This window comes from Trachurus japonicus, chromosome 4, assembly GCF_045865225.1.
Source record: "Trachurus japonicus isolate A0001 chromosome 4, Traja_1.0".
Classification (NCBI taxonomy): Eukaryota; Metazoa; Chordata; class Actinopteri; order Carangiformes; family Carangidae; genus Trachurus; species Trachurus japonicus.
Window position 1 is genome coordinate 12,989,653 of NC_140910.1, and position 19,241 is coordinate 13,008,893.

General features: G+C 41.6%; 1 protein-coding gene across 2 annotated transcripts in view; it reads right to left on the reverse strand.

Moving 5' to 3' along the window:
* The window catches only part of ssbp4 (single stranded DNA binding protein 4), a 95,225-nt gene extending 78,961 nt beyond the window's left edge, over positions 1 to 16,264 (reverse strand). Inside the window, exons 1-3 of one of the 2 annotated variants that reach the window (XM_085774076.1) lie at positions 15,999 to 16,189; positions 5,694 to 5,766; positions 179 to 240 (exon numbers count right to left, since the gene is read on the reverse strand). In XM_085774076.1, the coding sequence (XP_085630202.1) occupies positions 179 to 240; positions 5,694 to 5,766; positions 15,999 to 16,054 (191 nt within the window). In that variant the 5' untranslated portion in view covers positions 16,055 to 16,189. Of the gene's footprint in view, positions 1 to 178; positions 241 to 5,693; positions 5,767 to 15,998 lie in introns of both variants that reach the window. The other variant, XM_085774075.1, reaches the window with a different exon arrangement.
* Between the last annotated feature and the right edge of the window lie 2,977 nt (positions 16,265 to 19,241).

The following is a 19,241-nucleotide window of genomic DNA, read 5'->3' on the forward strand; positions in this document are numbered from 1 at the left end:
AGTACAGCACTTAAACATGTGTGAGATGATGCACTTAGCATTCCCTGCAATTACTGTCCTTCTCCACCCCTGCACATTCTTTCAGACCATCAAGAGTCCTTCTGCTGTATGAATGTGAGCTGTTGAAAAAACAATGTGTGTGTGGTCAAATAAAGAGAGAACTTCAATATATACATACCACCACCATGAGTGTAAAAATCCTGGAGGTTCCCCAAGTGTGATGTTCTTCTCCCATCGGATCTGAGAGACAGAGATGGGGTTGAGTGAGAGGGTTGCAGGGGGAGAAGACGGGGAAGACGGACAGGGAAATGAAAAATTAGACACTGCGGCATGTTTTATGCATAATGTAATCATTTTGCTCAACTGTCCTCCCAGCTTTAGACAGACAGAGAAATGGTGGACAGAAAAATAGTCTGAGGGGCAGTGCAGCGAAGTGAGGTGCGGTGCGAAGTTTGCGGATGAGACACTGTGACTGTCTTGAAGCAGCAGCCCTCTCCACTGCCCTCACAACCCAGCAGAGCTCCTGCCTGTATCTGGACACTGAGATAAGATCCAGTGAGAGATAACAGACCCGCTACCTGCTTCACACACTCCTACTGCCGTGACTTGGCACACAAACACGCACACACACTCGCAGTGCATACAGTCTGAGTGACGATGATTCACCAGTGTCTTTGAGGACAACATGAGAGCAGCAAAAATTCTCTATTTTATCCAAATATATATATTAAACAGATCCAAGCCTCGGATTTCTATAAAGGCTCTATTCTATAGATTTCCCCAGTGCAGTTTATAGTGATGTGATGTGCCATATGTGGGTGTGGGCCTGTTGATTTAATGCTGCTAAAGAGCTGAGCACTGCACTGTGCAAGAGAGCATAGAGTGGCAAGTCCTCCTGGGGACAGAAGTGTATTGTGTGTATACTATAAACCTGAGTGTGTGTGTTCGTGTGTGTGCGCGCTTCTAACTGAAGGAGGAACAGAGGCTAATTGAGGCAGGAGAGTCCAGGTGATAGCGCTCTCATTAGATGAGCAGGTGTGTGTGTGTGTGTGTGTGTGTGTGTGTGTGTGTGTGTGTGCCTTCACTATACCTATGAGGATGGAAATCCCTTATCCACTGAAACATTTGTGCATGTTTTTGTCTGTAAGTGTGTGTGTATTTGTATTTTTGTGAAGACACAGAATGTGATGTATAGAGGCTGAGAGCACTGAACGCACTCCTGCTCAAGAAAGCATCTTCACTCCTTTAACCACACAGATGCTCGATTAGGAAAAACACCTGAAATATATGAAATACCTACAAAACAATGTTTAACACAACATCAGTTAATGGGACCATTTACCTATTGCTGATTTCAGACATTATTGAATGCATTGACACTACTCCCACCATTAGCCTTGAGACCATTTGTCATAAATATTTGCTTTATTTTTTTCTGGAGTTTTCAACTTTCAAAAGGAGTACTGTTTTTATTTATTTGCATTTTATTTGTTTTTACTGCATTTCTACTTGTGTCCTGTGCATTCGGAGGTAGCTTACAACTCTGTGTTTTTTTTGTTTTATTAACTGTCCACATTTCTTTTCTTAATGACAAATACTGTTATCATGGTAACAATGGTAAACAAAAGCAGTTTAGGGAGGATCATGGGTAAAAGAAACAATGCTAGCTATTCTATCTATCCATCCATCCATCCATCAGATCACTAAAGGTCACCTAAAAATAAAAGTATGGGTCATAAGCTGTTTTCCCAGAGACTTGTGTTTTTTATGGGTGGACTCACTCATTGTCACTACACTCCTGTTTACTATGGTGAGAAGAGAGTGGCAGGAGGAAATAGGAGGAAATAAGAAGGCACTAAGTAGTGAGGGGGTTGAACAGAGGACACAGAGAGGGAAAGGAGGAAAAACGGGGTGATCAATGTATAAAGGAAAGGGAAAGAGGAGGGAAGAATCAAAGCAAGGAGAGGGTGATCATGTCTTGTGTACTTCAAGAAGAGCTGGAGAACAGTGAGCGAGTCGTTGGATGATGAATGATGTAGATGAGTACAACAAATCAGTCTGTTGGCGACCTTTCTTCAAATACTCAGGAGAAATCCCTCAACAGAGTTGCAGACAGAAAACCGAGGCACTCGTGAGGGTACGACCAATTAAAATGCCTTTATTGGTACATGGCTAATCTATTAAAAGCGAGTCAACGCGTTTCAGCCAAACTGGCCTTCGTCAGGACAAAAGTGAAATGTTTGTCAGTCTCAGTTCACAGTTAAGTAGGTAATTGCAGACAGCTGCTCAGTGTGAGCAGGTAGGAGGTCACATGACCTGAACAGCAAGACCTGCCAATGACAAGCAGACTCTGTACAAAAAGAAAGAAATAATAAAATCACAGAATCAATAAATCAGCATTGCACATTACATAATCAATTAAACAAATCAGAAATGCATACAATATAAATATTGAGCCTAATAAGAGACTGAGGAGCCGTCATCAGAGTCAATCTTAAAGGACAACAAAACACACCAATAGTCACAAAATACACTCACAGAAAAGGAGAAAAATCGAGTTCTCCATTCAACCCTGGATACTGAGTGGCCTTTAATGTATAAATCCAGAATGACTCTCTTTGCAGGAGTACCTTCAATTTACGCTTTGTTCTCCCAATGTAGAAGCGTCCACAGGGGCACTCAAGTCTGTAATGTGTGTGTAACTCTGTCTTCTACATTGGGAGAACAAAGCGTAAATTGAAGGCAAGATTGGCAGAACATAAGCATGCCATTAGAACTAGTAACCCACAGTACCCCATGGCTGTCCATTACAAAGATGTAAGTCATGGTAGTTGCGACTCTTTAAAGATATCAGGCATAGAACATATTAAAGACTCTATCAGGGGAGGAGATAGACTCAAAATACTCCTGTGCAATGCTGATTTATTGATTCTGTGATTTTATTATTTCTTTCTTTTTGTACAGAGTCTGCTTGTCATTGGCAGGTCTTGCTGTTCAGGTCATGTGACCTCCTACCTGCTCACACTGAGCAGCTGTCTGCAATTACCTACTTAACTGTGAACTGAGACTGACAAACATTTCACTTTTGTCCTGACGAAGGCCAGTTTGGCTGAAACGCGTTGACTCGCTTTTAATAGATTAGCCATGTACCAATAAAGGCATTTTAATTGGTCGTACCCTCACGAGTGCCTCGGTTTTCTGTCTGCAACTCTTTATGGATCTCCCCAACTGAAGAGCACCTGAGGGATACACTTTTCTGCAACACCCAAGAAGCACTCCATGCACTGCGTTCCTGTCTGAAATCCCTCAACACTTTAAAGCCCACAGCTAGAGGCATATGAAGTGGGGGAAGGTCAAAGGTCAAGCTCCAATGTTTGCTCAGATGTACCCTTAACAGTCGCTCTAATCCTAATACACTGACTCTGACTGTACAAGACAACTAAATAAAAACAATGCCGCGGTTGAAATAAACTAAATCATAAAGCAATATACTGTTGCAGGCGCAACATCTGAGACGACTGGCGTCAAATTGACTTAGCAGTCCTAGCATGCATGCCTTGTGGACATGGACTGTGTGACTGTCTGTGTGTATGTTGTTTTAATCCCTGTCGATGTAGATGTTGTTTTAATTCCCATTTGAAGCCGTTTTAGTGTGAGTGACAATGCGTGTGTGTGTGTGCGCCCCTGGTTGCCTGCGACCCAGAACTTCACCCCTTTCCAGCAGCTCACCAATAACACTCAATCTCTGTGAGAAGATTCACCCACAAGGGCTCTGAAATCAGTGAGGCTCTCTGCAGCCCTACCACTTAATCTCCCTGTGCTGCCCCCCCCCCCCCCCCATCACAGGGACACACACCCTCCTCCTCTCTGCTTCATATTTTAGATGTCCACTCCTGGTTGCTGGCAGCTGCACAGGCCTCCAGCAGCCGTGCCCACTTGCCCGCCTGTCTGCACACCATAAGCAAAAGGCAAACAATTTCTGTCTGATTGCATGTGATTAATGCATCCGTTGCTGTGAGTGTGATCGAGGGCAAGTTTCTGATTCTATTTTTTTCCTAATTCAACCCTTTTCAACACAACTGAGGGAGATGTAACTTTAAAAATACATTTAAAAAAAAAGATTAATTGGGGCAGAACTCAGCAGTATATTCAGTGAGTATATTTCACAAAACTGCTCCTTAAACTGAAATTATGTAATATGAACTTCATTGGTTTCAGAGCAAACTGAAAACTGAACTTTCTCATGTAACCAAAAGTGATTGCAACTTTACAGGTGACCAACTGAACTACTGTCTAGACTAGACACATACTCCTGGACATGTGTATGTGACGCTACACCAAGCTCACCTGATGAAACTAAGTCAGTATTAAAGGGATAGTTCACCCAAAATTCAAATTTCACTCATTATCTACTCACCCTCATGTCAACTAAGAGCTGTGAGAATTTTCAGAGTCCTCCGTTCCTTCTCTGAGTTACGGGGGGGTCCGTGCAGCAGTATTTGTCCATATAATGGTTGTCAATGGATACCAACTTTCTTTGTCCAAAAAGACACACCAAAAAACATCCAAATACCTCCATACTGCTCGTCTGTAATGTCCCCCTTGTATTGAAGCCCCGACATGAGAAATTGTTCCGAAAAAAATTAAATAAGTCTATGTTTTAAGCTTGTTTGTAGCAGAAGCTCCCAGTGTCTCGGTTCACTGCTCTTCCTGTGTTTGCACTGACCGGCGGAGCAATTTCTCATCTTGGGGCTTCAATACAAGAGGGACATTACAGACGGTATGGGACAGTATGGAGGTATTTGGATGTTTTTTGGTGTGTCTTTTTGGATGAAGAAAATGTTGGTATCCATTCACAACCATTATAAGGACAAATACTGCTGCGCGGACCCCCCCCCCGTAACTCAGAGAAGGCATGGAGGACTCTGAAAATTCTCACAGCTCTTAGTCGACATGAGGGTGAGTAGATAATGAGAAATTTGAATTTTGGGTGAACTATCCCTTTAAAGTCGAATGATATAGACCTGCCCTTGCTGCCATTAAAGCCCTCTCTCAGTGTTGGGAAGCACACTCCTATTAAATGCAGCTGAATGAAGCCAGTGGGCAGGAGAGGTGTTGTACTGGAGAAGGCCTGGACACTGGACCATTAGCGGGAAGGATGTCCATTAAGGAAGAGGATGCAACACATTAGAGCCCTTACCTCTTCGACAGTTCAGGGGCCTAATATGAGACTAATAAGTCTAGCAGACCTGGGACAAATGGTTATGTTTGGAATGATTTCAAATACTAAAGGTACAGTCGATTTAACTTACCAGTGACCGGCTTCCTTTCCTAAATGTCACTGCTGAAAGCCATAACAACACGCTTACAATATGTCAAACTGCCCTGCTTATATAGACTTTATGATTATTTATGATAGAGCTGATAATGACGGGCAGGTAATTAAGTAGCCAGATGCCATGTTTACATTGTCCCAAATTAATAAACAGTAAAAAGAACATTGAACATTAAAAAAACACAGGCTTTAGCTCACTGACATTAATAGTGTTACAGTTTTTTTCAAGTCCAGCTTGCAGGACAATTACTCTACAGCTGCTTGAACCCAGAACAACCTTTAATGTGAATTCCATTCCTGGTCATACAATAGAGAGGGAATCCGTTTCCATTCTATAGGAACTGAAAGAACTTCTTACCTCTGACAGGAAGGTCTGTGCTGATTTCTGTGCGCCGACATGGAGCAAATACTCGTACACATATAAAGCTAACCTGCAAAACAGAGACAAGGAGAGAGGGAGGAGAAGAGTCAGTGCTGAGGATCACACCCAAAACATCCCATAAGCTCCAAAAGTCATTTCACTGTGGAATACACTGCTCATTAAAAAGATTATTTCAACAAAACATATATAATTATACAAAAGCAAATACTCTCTCTTCATCCCTAAATGTGCCACACTTTGTTTCATTTCATGTAGTCCATTAACTATAATCCAGCAAATGTACACAACTGGCAGAAATCATCACCGTGTCATCCGAGATGGCGCTTGGATAAACAAGTTTTTACAGCACGAAGATCATATGTGTTGCGGAGGAGTTGTAAATGTGTGATGTAAAGCTCTGTAGCTCTGAGCTGGAGAGTCTTGGTGGCACTCAGCCATTTCCCTGAGGTTTTAGAAAACTCTGCTGTTGAGGCACACAGGCTGAAAACACAACAGTGTAGACACCGAGAGAGAAACATGGACAGAGGAGACGAAAAATATCCTCTGATGTGGCTGAAGTTGGTCTCTCAGATATGACCACACCGCTTGCTGGATCCCTGTTATTGTTGCATGTGTTGATGCTTATTTGATGAAAATGGCGATCAATTGGAATTCATTTCCTAGATTCCTAAACAAACACACACTTTATCAGCCCATCAAGCTTTTACATAAGCAGCCATCGAAGAGCAACATGAGCGTCCCATCAGAGTTAAATCTCACATCCTGACAAACACTCACATTTTAGCTCGGAACTGGGCCATAAAACTCAAATATGGTTCAAATGCAGGGGTGTTGGTGAGAATGGTTTAGGCCAACCACAGGCTAAAACAACAACAACAACAACAACGTAGCTGCTGCTACAAGTAGCGAAAGGCTGAAAAGTGGATTTGACTCCACTGACACAAACACACCAAAGCTCTCTAAAACTGTGTGGCCATGGGGAGCACAACACAGGCCTATCAATAATTAATAACAATAATCATTATTGATTTGGCGTACAAGATGATTTTGAAAAAGTAAAATTTTCTCTGTGGTTTCCTACTAAAGTTGTGACAAGAATAAAACACACATTGTAACTTTTTAGTTTGCGTGACACTGTGACACTTTGAATCCAAAATTCATGTTTTCACATGAGGTGGTTGTTGTGGAAACAAGATGACATTTCTCCATGAAGTCACTGATTTCAGGTCAAGCACAATGTCCTACCTTCAACACTTAAGTTGGACATAAAATTATGGAAACAAGAGCTAATGTGTTTATTCATTAGCTTAAGTTGTGTTGGTGTGATTCAGGCTAGCCGTTTCCCTTGGTTTCCTGTCTTTATGCTCCGCTAAGCTAAGCGCCTCCCAGCAACACCTTCACATGTCATGGACAGATCAGAGAGACGTATCAATCTTATTATCTAACTGTTCCTTCAACCACTTCAGTGTAGATCAGCCATGAACAAAGGCCGTTTTTTTCTCCGAGGAGGCAAAAGGACAGATTTACAAAAGACTGTAGGTGGTTTTGAGTCTGATAAATTAAAATCACATATCTCTATATCACAGAGTGTGATATTTTTTCATATTCTTTCTCTCAATAGCTGACTCATCCTCGTTGCTTGTCATGGCCGTCTACTGTGGTAACACTCATCATCCCTGAGAGACGAGAAGGGATCAGGACTACAGAGGCTGGCCCAGCCTTCAGAAAAACAACTACTTCTTACATAACTAATGACAATCATGTTGTCTTCTTCTGTCTTCTGTGTCTACAACTGAATAATGAACACATGATCAGACACTAAACCTGCAAAGAGACGCACACAGACCCCTCACTGACAAAAGCAACCTTTTGCCTTCTTGCCGGCACAAAGAAGCATCTGTGTGTTTTCAGGAGTAGAAGGCGAGCTGCTGTGCCCCTGTGAACGGAGATTGACGCTGATCACATGCATCAAGGTCAGAGCAGACACCGAGCTATAATGTTTGGGTTGATGCAGGATGATACTGAATGAATCAATAATGAGCCGGGCCAGAGTTGAGCGACTCCACTCTTCATCCTCTCCTCTAAGATATTGCTGAATTTCACCGCAGCATCTGATCAACCAAACTGCCAAACCAACGTTATCTGCTACATCTGGTCCAAACCAGTTTCAACCAGCACTAGACACCAGATGCTATCGACTCCTGTATTTCTCCTTCTTACATCAGTTACAACTGTAGCAACACTTATTTCAGATACTCAGTGTAAACACGGCACGCCATTAAAAAAATGTGTATGTCAATGTGGTAGGATGATGGAGGGCTGGTCAGACAGCCCAGTACGGAGAGGGATTAGTCAGAGCAAAGCGCTCGCTGTAAATGTTTAATATTGATCTCAGATTGAGCGGCTGTCCTGGTGTCATCAAATGAAACCGATTAGTGTTGTGTTTAGGAGCGAGCCTATCACATTTAATTACATGTTGCTGCCTGAAAATTTGTGTAATGAAACTGCTGTGTGATTTGTTCACCTCTATTTCACTTAGTTTGGGTTCCAATAAAGTCAGAACTTTTTTTTCCAGCCATTTAAAAAAAAACAACCAAATGCAATTCTCCACTTTTGTATACATTTTAACTGAATACTGTGTTTTTCAGTCTTGTTGCTGTCCTTAAAGGGATAGTTCAACATTTTGGCAAATTGACCCATTGCCATAATCGCTATAGTCATAGCAGTAGGTTCGTTTACTTTATTTGTCGGTGCGAGCTATTTTTAGAACGGTGGAGCGGAGCAGCAGGCTGCTAAGAGCTACGCTATGGAGGCTAAAGGAATTTCTTGGTTTCCCTCATCAAACTCATCAAATACAAAATCCCAAAACTCCAAAACGCTTTCGTGGACAAGTTGTGACCTGCACAATCACCACGCTATGAGATAATAATAACGTTATAAAACGGAGCCGTTTTCGAGGTAAATACAGGGTAAATACAGAGTCTGCTTGCTGAAAAACTGTCCCTGAACGCAACGCGCATCAGCGGTTTTGCATGAATTTACCTCTAAAACGGCTCCGTCTCATAACGTTCCGTTATTATCTCATATCGTGGTGATTGTGCAGCTCACAACTTGTCTACGACAGCGTTTTGGGGTTGTTGGGTTGTGTATTTGATGAGTTTGATGAGGGAAACCAAGAAATTCCCTTAGCCTCCATAGCATAGCCCTGAGCAGCTCACGACTCTGCTCCGCCGTTCTAAAAATAGCTTACACCGACAATTAAAGGTAACGAACCTACTGCTATGACTATAGGGATTATGGCAATGGGCCAATTTGCCAAAATGTTGAACTATCCCTTTAACTATCTTATATTTGATTGACGTTTAAGTGAAGCTATTACTTGGAAATATCACTCACTGTAATTCAGATGTAAACATGTGTCCGTGCTTTTGCAACATCAGCATGAGCAGTTCAGGGGTGTTGAAGTTGTGGTGAAATGGGGAATCCATTGGTTTAAAACATTACGGGGGGAAAAAAACCCCAAAGGCTTTTTTTTTTTTTCAGTGTGAAATACCCAGTGGCAGGCGTCAGCTCCTATACACCCTGTTCACACTGTACAGCATCGAACAGAGATTCCCATGAGCACTGCAGCAATGAAATTTTCATGGCAGAGTGTGGTGTGATCTGAGGGGCTCTATGCCCTAGCGATGGGCACCTGCCCTGGCTGCAATGCATTATTTAAAAACACTCATTCAATCCAGGCTTCAGGGGACACCTTTTTATACTCTGTCAGAAGCAGTAAGTGTAACTCGGCTGAGGAGGAGACATTTTTCTTTCTTTCTTTTTTGCGAGCTCATGGAGCAGAGCCCGAGGAAGGCCAGGTAGATAAAGGAAACGTGGGGGTGGATGTACTGTACAGGAGAGCTGTGTCAGAGGCAAACTGAAGGTCAGGGCCTCAGCGCTTCCCTCTGTGCATACTGTAAAGCTGAATTCCTTCCCTGTGAACCCTGCACTAGTCACACATGTCACTCAGGAATAAAAGATGAGATGCTTACAAGGCAAACCGCAACCACACACGGTCCACGTCTCATCTCACATTTCCTCTCCTACACATTTCACTCTCCTCCTCCTCGGCTGAAAACATCCACAAATGAGATTTAACAATAACGTGTTGTACCAACTTCCATGACGAGAAGCAGGAGATGGGTCTGAGTGGGAGGAGGAATATCTGACCTTTACTTTGACTGTTGACTGGGATATCATGCTATAAAGCCTGTGTGTTAGTTTACATTGAAATAACCACAAAGCCGAGCCGTGCATCTGCTGTCTGTTTCTCACGCTCCCTCTCTTAAGCTACAACATCATTTGCAATAGTTTTCCCAGCTTGGCTGAACTGTATCCGAGGTTAAAAAAAAAAAAAAAAAAACACACACACACACCCTACAACACCATTTCTGATCTTCTCTTCTTTACTGGCCCCAACCTCTTGTGGCCTAACTAGTACTTTGCTCCATGTCCACACATCAAGGAGATCTCTCCCACCGCCTCGTCCCCTGGAAACACACCTGACATTTAGCCCCAGGCTGCCCCATCCAGCCTCTCCTTCCCTTCACTCGCCTCCAGAGACAAGAGCCTCTCAGCTGAGTTTAGCCAGCTAAAGCACAGACAGTTAGCAAATTAACTTTCATGTCTTGGTTTCAATAATTCAGCAGCGAGAGCAGGGGCAGGGCAGGGTAAGGTATGCACGGAGGAAGTGATGGAGCAGGATTAAGCAGTGCCCGTTACTGCATCTGCTCTCATATACAATCCAACTCTTTCAGAACAGAATAAAGATATATAGCATGCATAATTTATGGATTCAGTGGCGTCCTCCATGTAACACGAAGCGTAACTGAATAAAAAACACAAAATATTATCTCCTAAATATTAAATATTTATAGACATCTTATAAAAGCAGCATAGATCTGACACTGTGGTAGTGAACAGGTGTGAATGTAGTGATGTATCACTTGAAGGTGAATGAAAGGTTGGATGTCTGTTTGAGACACCTGTGATACTGTGAAGCTGTTTCACTAAAGCTTATTCCCACTGCACACACTGTTTATATTTGCTTGGCTTTGTTATGGCAGTTCCTTTGTCAAAACAAATCAGTGTCTATAAGCGTGTAAACACGCATGGCTTTAGCCATGGGTTAATCCACACACTGTCACACAAACACACACAGAGACACAGACACACACACACACACACACAAACAAACACACACACACACTAACAGTACTCTGGCTTCTAGACTCTGCTCTGCTCTGTGACCTGTGGACAGACTCTGACCTCACACCTCAACTGTCTGATAAGTTGATCATTTTTATCAAAGTTTGATTTCCACTCAAAAACATGTGTTTTAAGTGAAAGGGGCAGAGGAGAGAGCTTTACACTGATCTGTGATAAGAGATTATTATTGACATAGCTGACATACTTCTGTTATCACCACAGTCTCCTCCCATAGGAGGTAATGAGGACAACAATATGAAGTAAGTCACTAAGAACATTAATCCAAACTTTTAAAAAAGTCACTTGTTTTCTACATCAAAGACGACTTTTACTGTAATATAGAAACAGATTACATCTGTTTAGCTGTTGTCTGTTCAGACACGTTTTCTCTGTATTCTAATAAAAGACATACACACTGTGTGCGCTTTTGAGAAACTGATTAACAACTTCAGGCATGTAGAACCAATATTTATACTGTCTCCTTTATTTCAAGTGAGAAAACTAACAAATTTGTGCGGATGCACCCAAAGCAGCTGACGAAAGGCAGCATTAATTGACTGTTGACATATCTGAATGAAGGCACAGTCAGCCAAAGGGTGCCGAGGGTAAATCAAGGGTTTCTTTACTTTTAGTGCAGTGTTTCTGTCTATGTTAGTGTGCAGCTCTTTATGCTTCTCTCAAAAGGCTAAAATGCAGATGGCAGAGCCATCTGTGTAGAATCAAAACCATGCATTCAGACCTGAAGATCCCCATTAAACTGCATGTAAATACGTGGGAGGAGCCAGAGGAGGAGTGGAGGATGTAAAGAACCCCATGTTCAAAACAAACTGATTAACTTTACACTTGAAGTTCTTTTCCAAACAAATCCAAAAACACTCGGAATATGACAAAAACATGTCTGTAAACAAACAGAGTATTAGAAAACAAACACGGGGAGCAGAAAACTGAGGACGTGCTTTTAAAAAATGAGATGTTTGATCACATTATGAAATATTTCTGTGAATGGCACCTTTAATTAAGATGCCGGATTCATCAGTGCACATTTCAAAGAGGTTCCAGTTACTAAATAATAAGGTGACATTAATATTGAAGCTGCTGTGTTACCCTTTTCCAAATTAAATTAAATAAAATCGCTGGGAAAAAAAATAATGGAGAGTAATTAATTTCTCTGGTCACAAGGGCGGCAGTTTTTTTCTCTATCTTTATCATTTTTATTTGCATCTCTTTTTTTTTTTACAAAATGTCTAATCACAATGACGCTTCTCAAGGGTGTGCAAAGAAAACATTGCACTTCCCTCCCTAATGTTTGATACAAGACAGTGAGACCAGGCAGCTCCACTCCACTTGTATGGCGAGGCCTTGGCAGAGTGAAGGAATCCACACAAGTGTGAAATGTACGTGTGACTGTTTTATGTTGCATTTCTGAACAAACAGGTTGGATTCAAGGCTTTAAAGCCAGTAAAACACACACACACACATACTGATACACACATGGCCTTGTAAACACACTTAAATGCACACTTGAGCTGGTATCTTGGAACATTTTGTATACTAAACTACTTTGCAGCATTTAGCTGCTAACTGAAGAGTACAGTGTTTAACACAAGAGGTCCTGTTATGTTATAGAGGAGTGTTTGATTTTTCTTTTTTTAGTTTCTTTGTCTCGTGCTGCACACCGGTACACACCAGGAAGCATGTACCAAGGCACCAGCTCTCAAAGCCTGTACCTGAGATAAACAAAGCATCACTTCCTGTGCTGAGAACTGGAATAAATCACCTGCAGCACTGACAACATTGCAAGCTACCTCTGTCAGATCTTTTTCTTTTTTCTAATCCATTCCTCTTGGAGTTACTAGGGAGCGTTGTAAAAAAAAAAAAAAATATAAAGATACTGTTTCTTTTGGCTGTTCCAAGACTTCCTCTATTAACCTCCCGTTAATATACAGTTTCCCTGAGAAGCCTCAGCCGCTGGCTGTCACTCAAAACAACAGCAGACTGCTAACAAAACCAAGCCTAGTGTTAAAAAATACATTCTGCAGGCCCTCTCTTTGTGAAATACGGTTTGTGTGCTGTACGTACTGTATGTGAAATAATTTCAGATTTAATGAGGCAACGCTGTCACATAATACTCTCAAGTAGCAGAAGTCATTCCAGGGACTACATAAGGAGGCTGTTCATAAAAATGAAAATACATGCATCAATATATATTTCCCTTTGCAACTTCATCCTTGTTGGACCAAAGTAATCCAGTCCAGTGTAATTTACATGTGGTGCCTACACCCTTGTATTGTCTGACTGCTTTCAACTGTAAGCAAAACACTGCCAAGGACAAGTTACATTTCTCTCCGGTTTCTATCATCAGTTTCCCCTCTTCCCTCAACAAGTTGCATGTATCAAATCTAGCTGCATTTTACTGCAACTTGGTCTAAATCAAAAGAATAATAAGATTTAACTTGGCAGTAGTGAAAGAGCTAAAAATATTTGATTATAGCTGATCTACAGTGATGTATATATTTTTTATTTTTAATATTCAGACAGAGGCTAACCAGATTCCAACCTTACTTTCAAGACAGAGATAGATCAGATGTATTATTAATTTATAGTTTATTCAATTAAATAAGCATATGACTTGATTATCAATCCTCTGAGCAGAAGCTGCAGCTGTAATAACCAAGTCTGCTTTAATCCGATACAAGTCCATCCGGGGCGCCCTCTTTTCAATATCTGAATATGTAAAGAGCCAAATGAATATGTAAATATGAATATGAGCTAATTCAGTGATGCATTGAGGCAGCTGTTGTGAACTCCACATTTACAAGGAAACATGTGTTGGCCCTGCAGGGCAGGTTAGGGTGACAAGACAGGTGAGGGGAGAGGGCAAGCGCTGCCCATTATGTCTGGACAATGACTATAAGCCTGTGACACACACAGGTACTCCCACACCGAACTAAATATATACACAGGCTTAAATAACCTGATACTGACTATGGAGCGTCTGATAAATGAAGGGTGGAAATGAATGCAAACAAACACACTTAAAGAAATAAATTTAAGAAATTTGTTATTCACACACAGCCGCAACACAGATGCATTCACCAGTTCCAGTTCTCAAAAGACTTGTATTTCGTATGAGTTAATTTATTAATCCTCCTCCTACACCATCATTTGAAATACATGCTACCTCTGCACTGATTTCACTCCCAATAACACATGGAGCATAATCCACACTCCCTGAACAAGCAAGTGCAACTAAAAACTGTCTAAAAAAAAAAAACACGGAGCATTTAAATAACTCATTGCTTTCAATGTATTGCACACACATGCAGAGTGATGACGCTGGGGCAAACAAACAGGTGTAAAAGCAGCCTGGCGTCTGCTCATGGTTCATATGCAATATTAAAGCATCCTATGCTGGTTCAAAGGTCACTCTGCCTGCTGTTCATAAAACCACATGGGACTGTTTTCATTTAGGATTCACTCCTCCACCTCAACAGCAGACACAAACACACAGAGAGCTGCTCAATTTTCCAATAAACTGATGTGAATTCAGAGCAAAATTAAACACTCTTGGCACCAGACATGTACAAAGTCGTATTCGAGGAAGCTTACACTAAGCACATGAGCAAGCCAAATCTCTAGAAAGCTTAATCAATTGAATGTGACACGACCAAGCATCAAATATATATATATTTTTAAAATAGGAGTATCTCCGAAGATTTTTTTTTGTTTCTATTACACATGTATGAGGTGCAGTGTAACAGCACAGCCTCCCAGGACTTGACAGTGTTTTCAGATTACAATTGTATCTCAGCAGGGATTCCAACTCACTCCTCTAACCTCAGACTGTTTCATGCTTAAAAATAGCAAATGATAATAAAAGGCTATACTGATCTAAAGTGCTGGGATGCAAAGGAGGTCCAAGTCTTTGAATGGTCCCACACATTATTATAAATATTATAGATAGCGAATGAAAAGCAGGCAATGAGAAGAAGCAGTGCAGCTCTCACTGTATAGTCTAAGGGACAGTGACATTTTAAAGATGCATTGCTTTTCTGTGCTTTAATGCATGCACAAAGAAATATTAAATGTTGTTTATACTAAATTTCACAGAATTAAACGCCCGTGTGATATTTAGCAAACAATGCATTTAAATGCATCGAATTTAAATCAGACCTCAATTTGATTCTTTCTTTATTTTTTTACACTGATTCCAGACACAATAACCAACAATAATTACATGCGAGCCAGACATTCATCACTAAGTATCCTTTAGTCAAGATTACAGCCCAGTGTCCGTGGCAGCGTGACTTCTCCGTGATGTGAGTGGATGCTAAAAAAGTTTACCACCGCTGCACGACTGCCCAATGGGACAAAACTTTTCCCTTCATCGCCAGTGGTTAGACTGCGCCCCAGCACAGCGTCTCTCAACACCAACAGAAGACCCACAAACAAAGCTCAACCTTTCTGTTTCTAAAAACATCAATTCAACCATCCGCAAACTTCACCTCCACCAAAGTGCATAGGCTACAAGAGACCACCGAGCCCGAGCACCCCCCACTGAAACATGTTTCACCCGAAACAAAACGAAAATGCGCTTCTCCGGCTTTAAACGCAGCACCAGCAGAAACGTGCAGCTTTAATACACAATACTGATATATAGCCTTTATATAAAATAGCGACAGTGTTGCTCCTCAAAATAAAACAAGGTTGCGCCAAGTTCCTTCAGCAGAAGTGTGCGCGCTTTGCACATACACAATATTACTAAATATCCCATGCAATGAAAAAAAGCAAAAGTGCAAACAAGAGGTGAAATTTAAAAAAAAAATAAAAAGTTTAAGAGATGCACCTCTCTAAGGTGGTCTGACGGGAGGGAGGGAGGAGGGGGGAACCGCACGGAGGAGCGCACTTTAGTACAGTACACTCCTTTTAAATTACAGTACCTAGTTTAGAAAGTTGACTCCCCTCCTCTGCCCCCCTCGCCCGCATGATAAAGCAGGTAAACTCTTGCATGTAAGCGCGGATTTCACTTACTTTTCTCTCGCTTGGCTATCGGAAGGGACGACAGCTCCTTTACCTTTGGCGTACATGCTGGATTCTGTTTTAAGACTTTTGCCCCACTCAACACCTGTCAAAGAAAGCAGCCAGGAAAACGCTCCATCTCCATAGCTACCCCTTTAGTGTTTTTCCTCCCCCCCCTCCCCTTCCCCTTCCCCTCCTCTCCCCTCCTCTCCAACCCCTCCCCTCCCCTCTCTCCTCCTCCTCCTCCTTCTCTCTCTTCTCCCCCCTCCTCTCTTTCTCTTCTTCGCTCTCTCTCTCTCTCTTTTTTTTTTTTTTTTTTTTTTTTTTTTAAATCTCCAACATTGGCCACAAATCAGGCACAGTTTCTATTGGGGGGACTTAAAACCGTCCTCTGTTGGATTTTTTTCCCCTCCTCAGCCGCTGTTCCGCAGGCCTGCTCCTCCTCCCTCCGCTGTGCAGAAGGAGGGGGCTCCTTAAAGGGAAACGCACACTTCTTGTTTACTGACCTCAGAAACATGAGGAGGAAAAGAGGGGGAATACGGAGGAAAGGCATGCCGGGTGTAGGCTCTCTTCTTCGGGTCAGCTTCTTTGGGGAGCTCGTAATATAATGTTTTTTATTCTAATAGTTTGTCTCCAGTTTTATTTTCATTCAAATGAAGGCTGACGCCACTGTCATTTTTTATACACTACATAGTCTACTGTTACCACTGTGTCCACATTGTGATGTGATGAAAATATCACAGTATTCAGCGTCAAAAAGGACACGTCAGAAGGGGATTTCAGACTAAATGTAAAGTCAATTTTGGCCATCTGGTGTTATTCAAGGGAATTTTAAGCTTAGTAGGACTAGGACTTGCAATACACTGCATCCAAGAGGGGCATCTGATCATGTGGCTGGTGGTCGTAAACATTCTCCCTCTGGGTGAAGGATGAGGTTGAGAGATGGGGAGCAAGGAAGAAAGGAAAAGGAGACCCCATGCCAGGATATGATTTGTGGATTCAGCCTTACCTGGCCCCTTTCCTCACCTGGTGCAAGTCTTTCATAAAGGTCAACAAGAAATGAAAGTAGACTCTCAGTGATGTATGTCTGGATTACCAGTTTCTGCTTTTCTATTTATTTCTTTTTGTGACGTGTTAAAAACCAAGCCTATTTTCTAGGGCCTTTTCTCGAAAATTGCATATCCATAATAAAATGAGTATATCTCTGCAACCACAAGGTCTATTTCAATACTTTTGGTGTCATAGTAAAGGGAAAAAAATTAGAAATCGCTGAGATGTGTAAATTTCAGTATATGTGTTACTGGTGAAGAGTAAATGAAGACGGCACACAGAAAAAATTAAATAAAATGAATATTCTGTGTCCCTCTGTAAAGCTGCACTGACCTGCTGCAGTTACGCATGGCTCTATCTCTGCAGCGGATTGGTTGATTCGAGTGATTGACAGCTCATTTGAACCGTTAGAGCCAATAGAATGAGGCTATACCCACGTTGATGTGATTGACAGTACTGGCAGCCAATCAGAATCCGCCAAATCCTGAAACGTGTGACGCGCAGGCTGTTGTGTGCGCGCTCGTAAAGGTTCCGCCGCTCCTAAAGCCCGTCCGGACCGATTTAGATGTAACACTGGTCAAAGTTCAAACTGTAAATATTGGGGATTTACCATGGGATTTACCCATAAAACAAACTTTTCACGGCAAAACAGCCAAGGTAAGAGGAAATGTACAACCATATTTTGGCCAAGCAGTGTCTGTGTTTGCTGGACTTTGCTCGTTGTTGGCTTCTCTCTCTGCCGTGCTTCTGTGTAGCCGCGGCTGCTATGTGTCGTTCCAATCTTTGTAGCCGGCTCTTTCATATGAGCGGTAGCTGATGTGTTTTGCATAATGTACAGTAGTATATACGAGCCAGAAATGTGGCGACTGTCCACACAGAGCTGCTTCCTGAAGTTTGATGTTTAGTTGTTTATTTGAGTAGTGTTTGGGTCATATACTGTAATCATATAAACATGGTTTTTACACGCTGTAGACCAGCTTCTGCTGTTTATTTTGATGTAAAGTATGACTATGTTCTTTCATAAAGTGCTGTAGAGGCTCTGTGGTTGTTCTGTATGTCTGCCCAAGTGGGGGACTTTGGCGTATAGCAGGTTTTAATGTAGCCTATCAGATGTCAGTAAAATTGTTGTTTTGAACATGTTAATGCACAAAATGGAGTTGAGCTGAATCCACACTGAATGATGTTGTGCTGTTGTGTGGGTTTTGGAAAAATGACCTCAGTGTTAAGAAGTGTGTGTTTGCAACTGTGAAAACTGTCACATTGTAACCAGTCCAGACTTTACAATTTACACCCAGTGGCCACATTCATTTCCAATGCATGAAGCATGTTTACATGTGTTTACTTTATTAATTTTCCATAACCACAGTTTTTATCCCCTCAAGTGAAATGTGAGTTGTCATACGCACGTATTTAAGCCAGAAATAATTTGTAAAAATCTTTCAAATAGTTTTCACGCATCCCAAATAGTATATAATAGTATCAACTGTATGTTAAAATAACAACCAATATGAACCATCCATATGAGTGTTTAGGTTCTTATCCTGTAACAGAGTAACAGACCAAAAAACAAGTGTGTCACACATGCAGCACTCACAATATGCCCAGAGCTTATACACCAGAGTCTTTGCTTTCACTTTTTATGAAAGCCAGTAAAACTCACTTCAGTCTAAACACACCTTCCAGGTCAGTCTACCTGCCGTTCCAAATAAAGCAAACATTAGTTTGTAGCCATAGCCACAACCGCTCATTCTTTTATTGCCATTATGAAAAATACTGATTTACTATTTCATAATGTCCTTTGGACTTAGTCTGGACTAATAGTATCATAAGCATTGTAATAATATCTTCTAAGACCTGCTGATATAGAAACTAACAACAAATCTACTCTGCTTCATATTGTAGGATTTTTTACTTCATTGAGAACTGCATGTATTGCTTTCAATGGCCTTATACATTATTTTTGTATAGACTGGGGGCATCTTGTTGTCTAATAGCCTATCACTTCTTTGTTTTCTCAACACACCCAATGTCATTCAGCCTCATATCAAAATTAACTTGGTGACCATATACACCTGGTCAAAACCAGTATTTTCCAACACAGGCACAATCTGTGTTTTACCCTTTCACATCAAACCTGATGACCCACAATGTCCCTGCATCACAGCTCTTCCAGGGGAAATATAGGAATATAACAAGGGTCAGGGA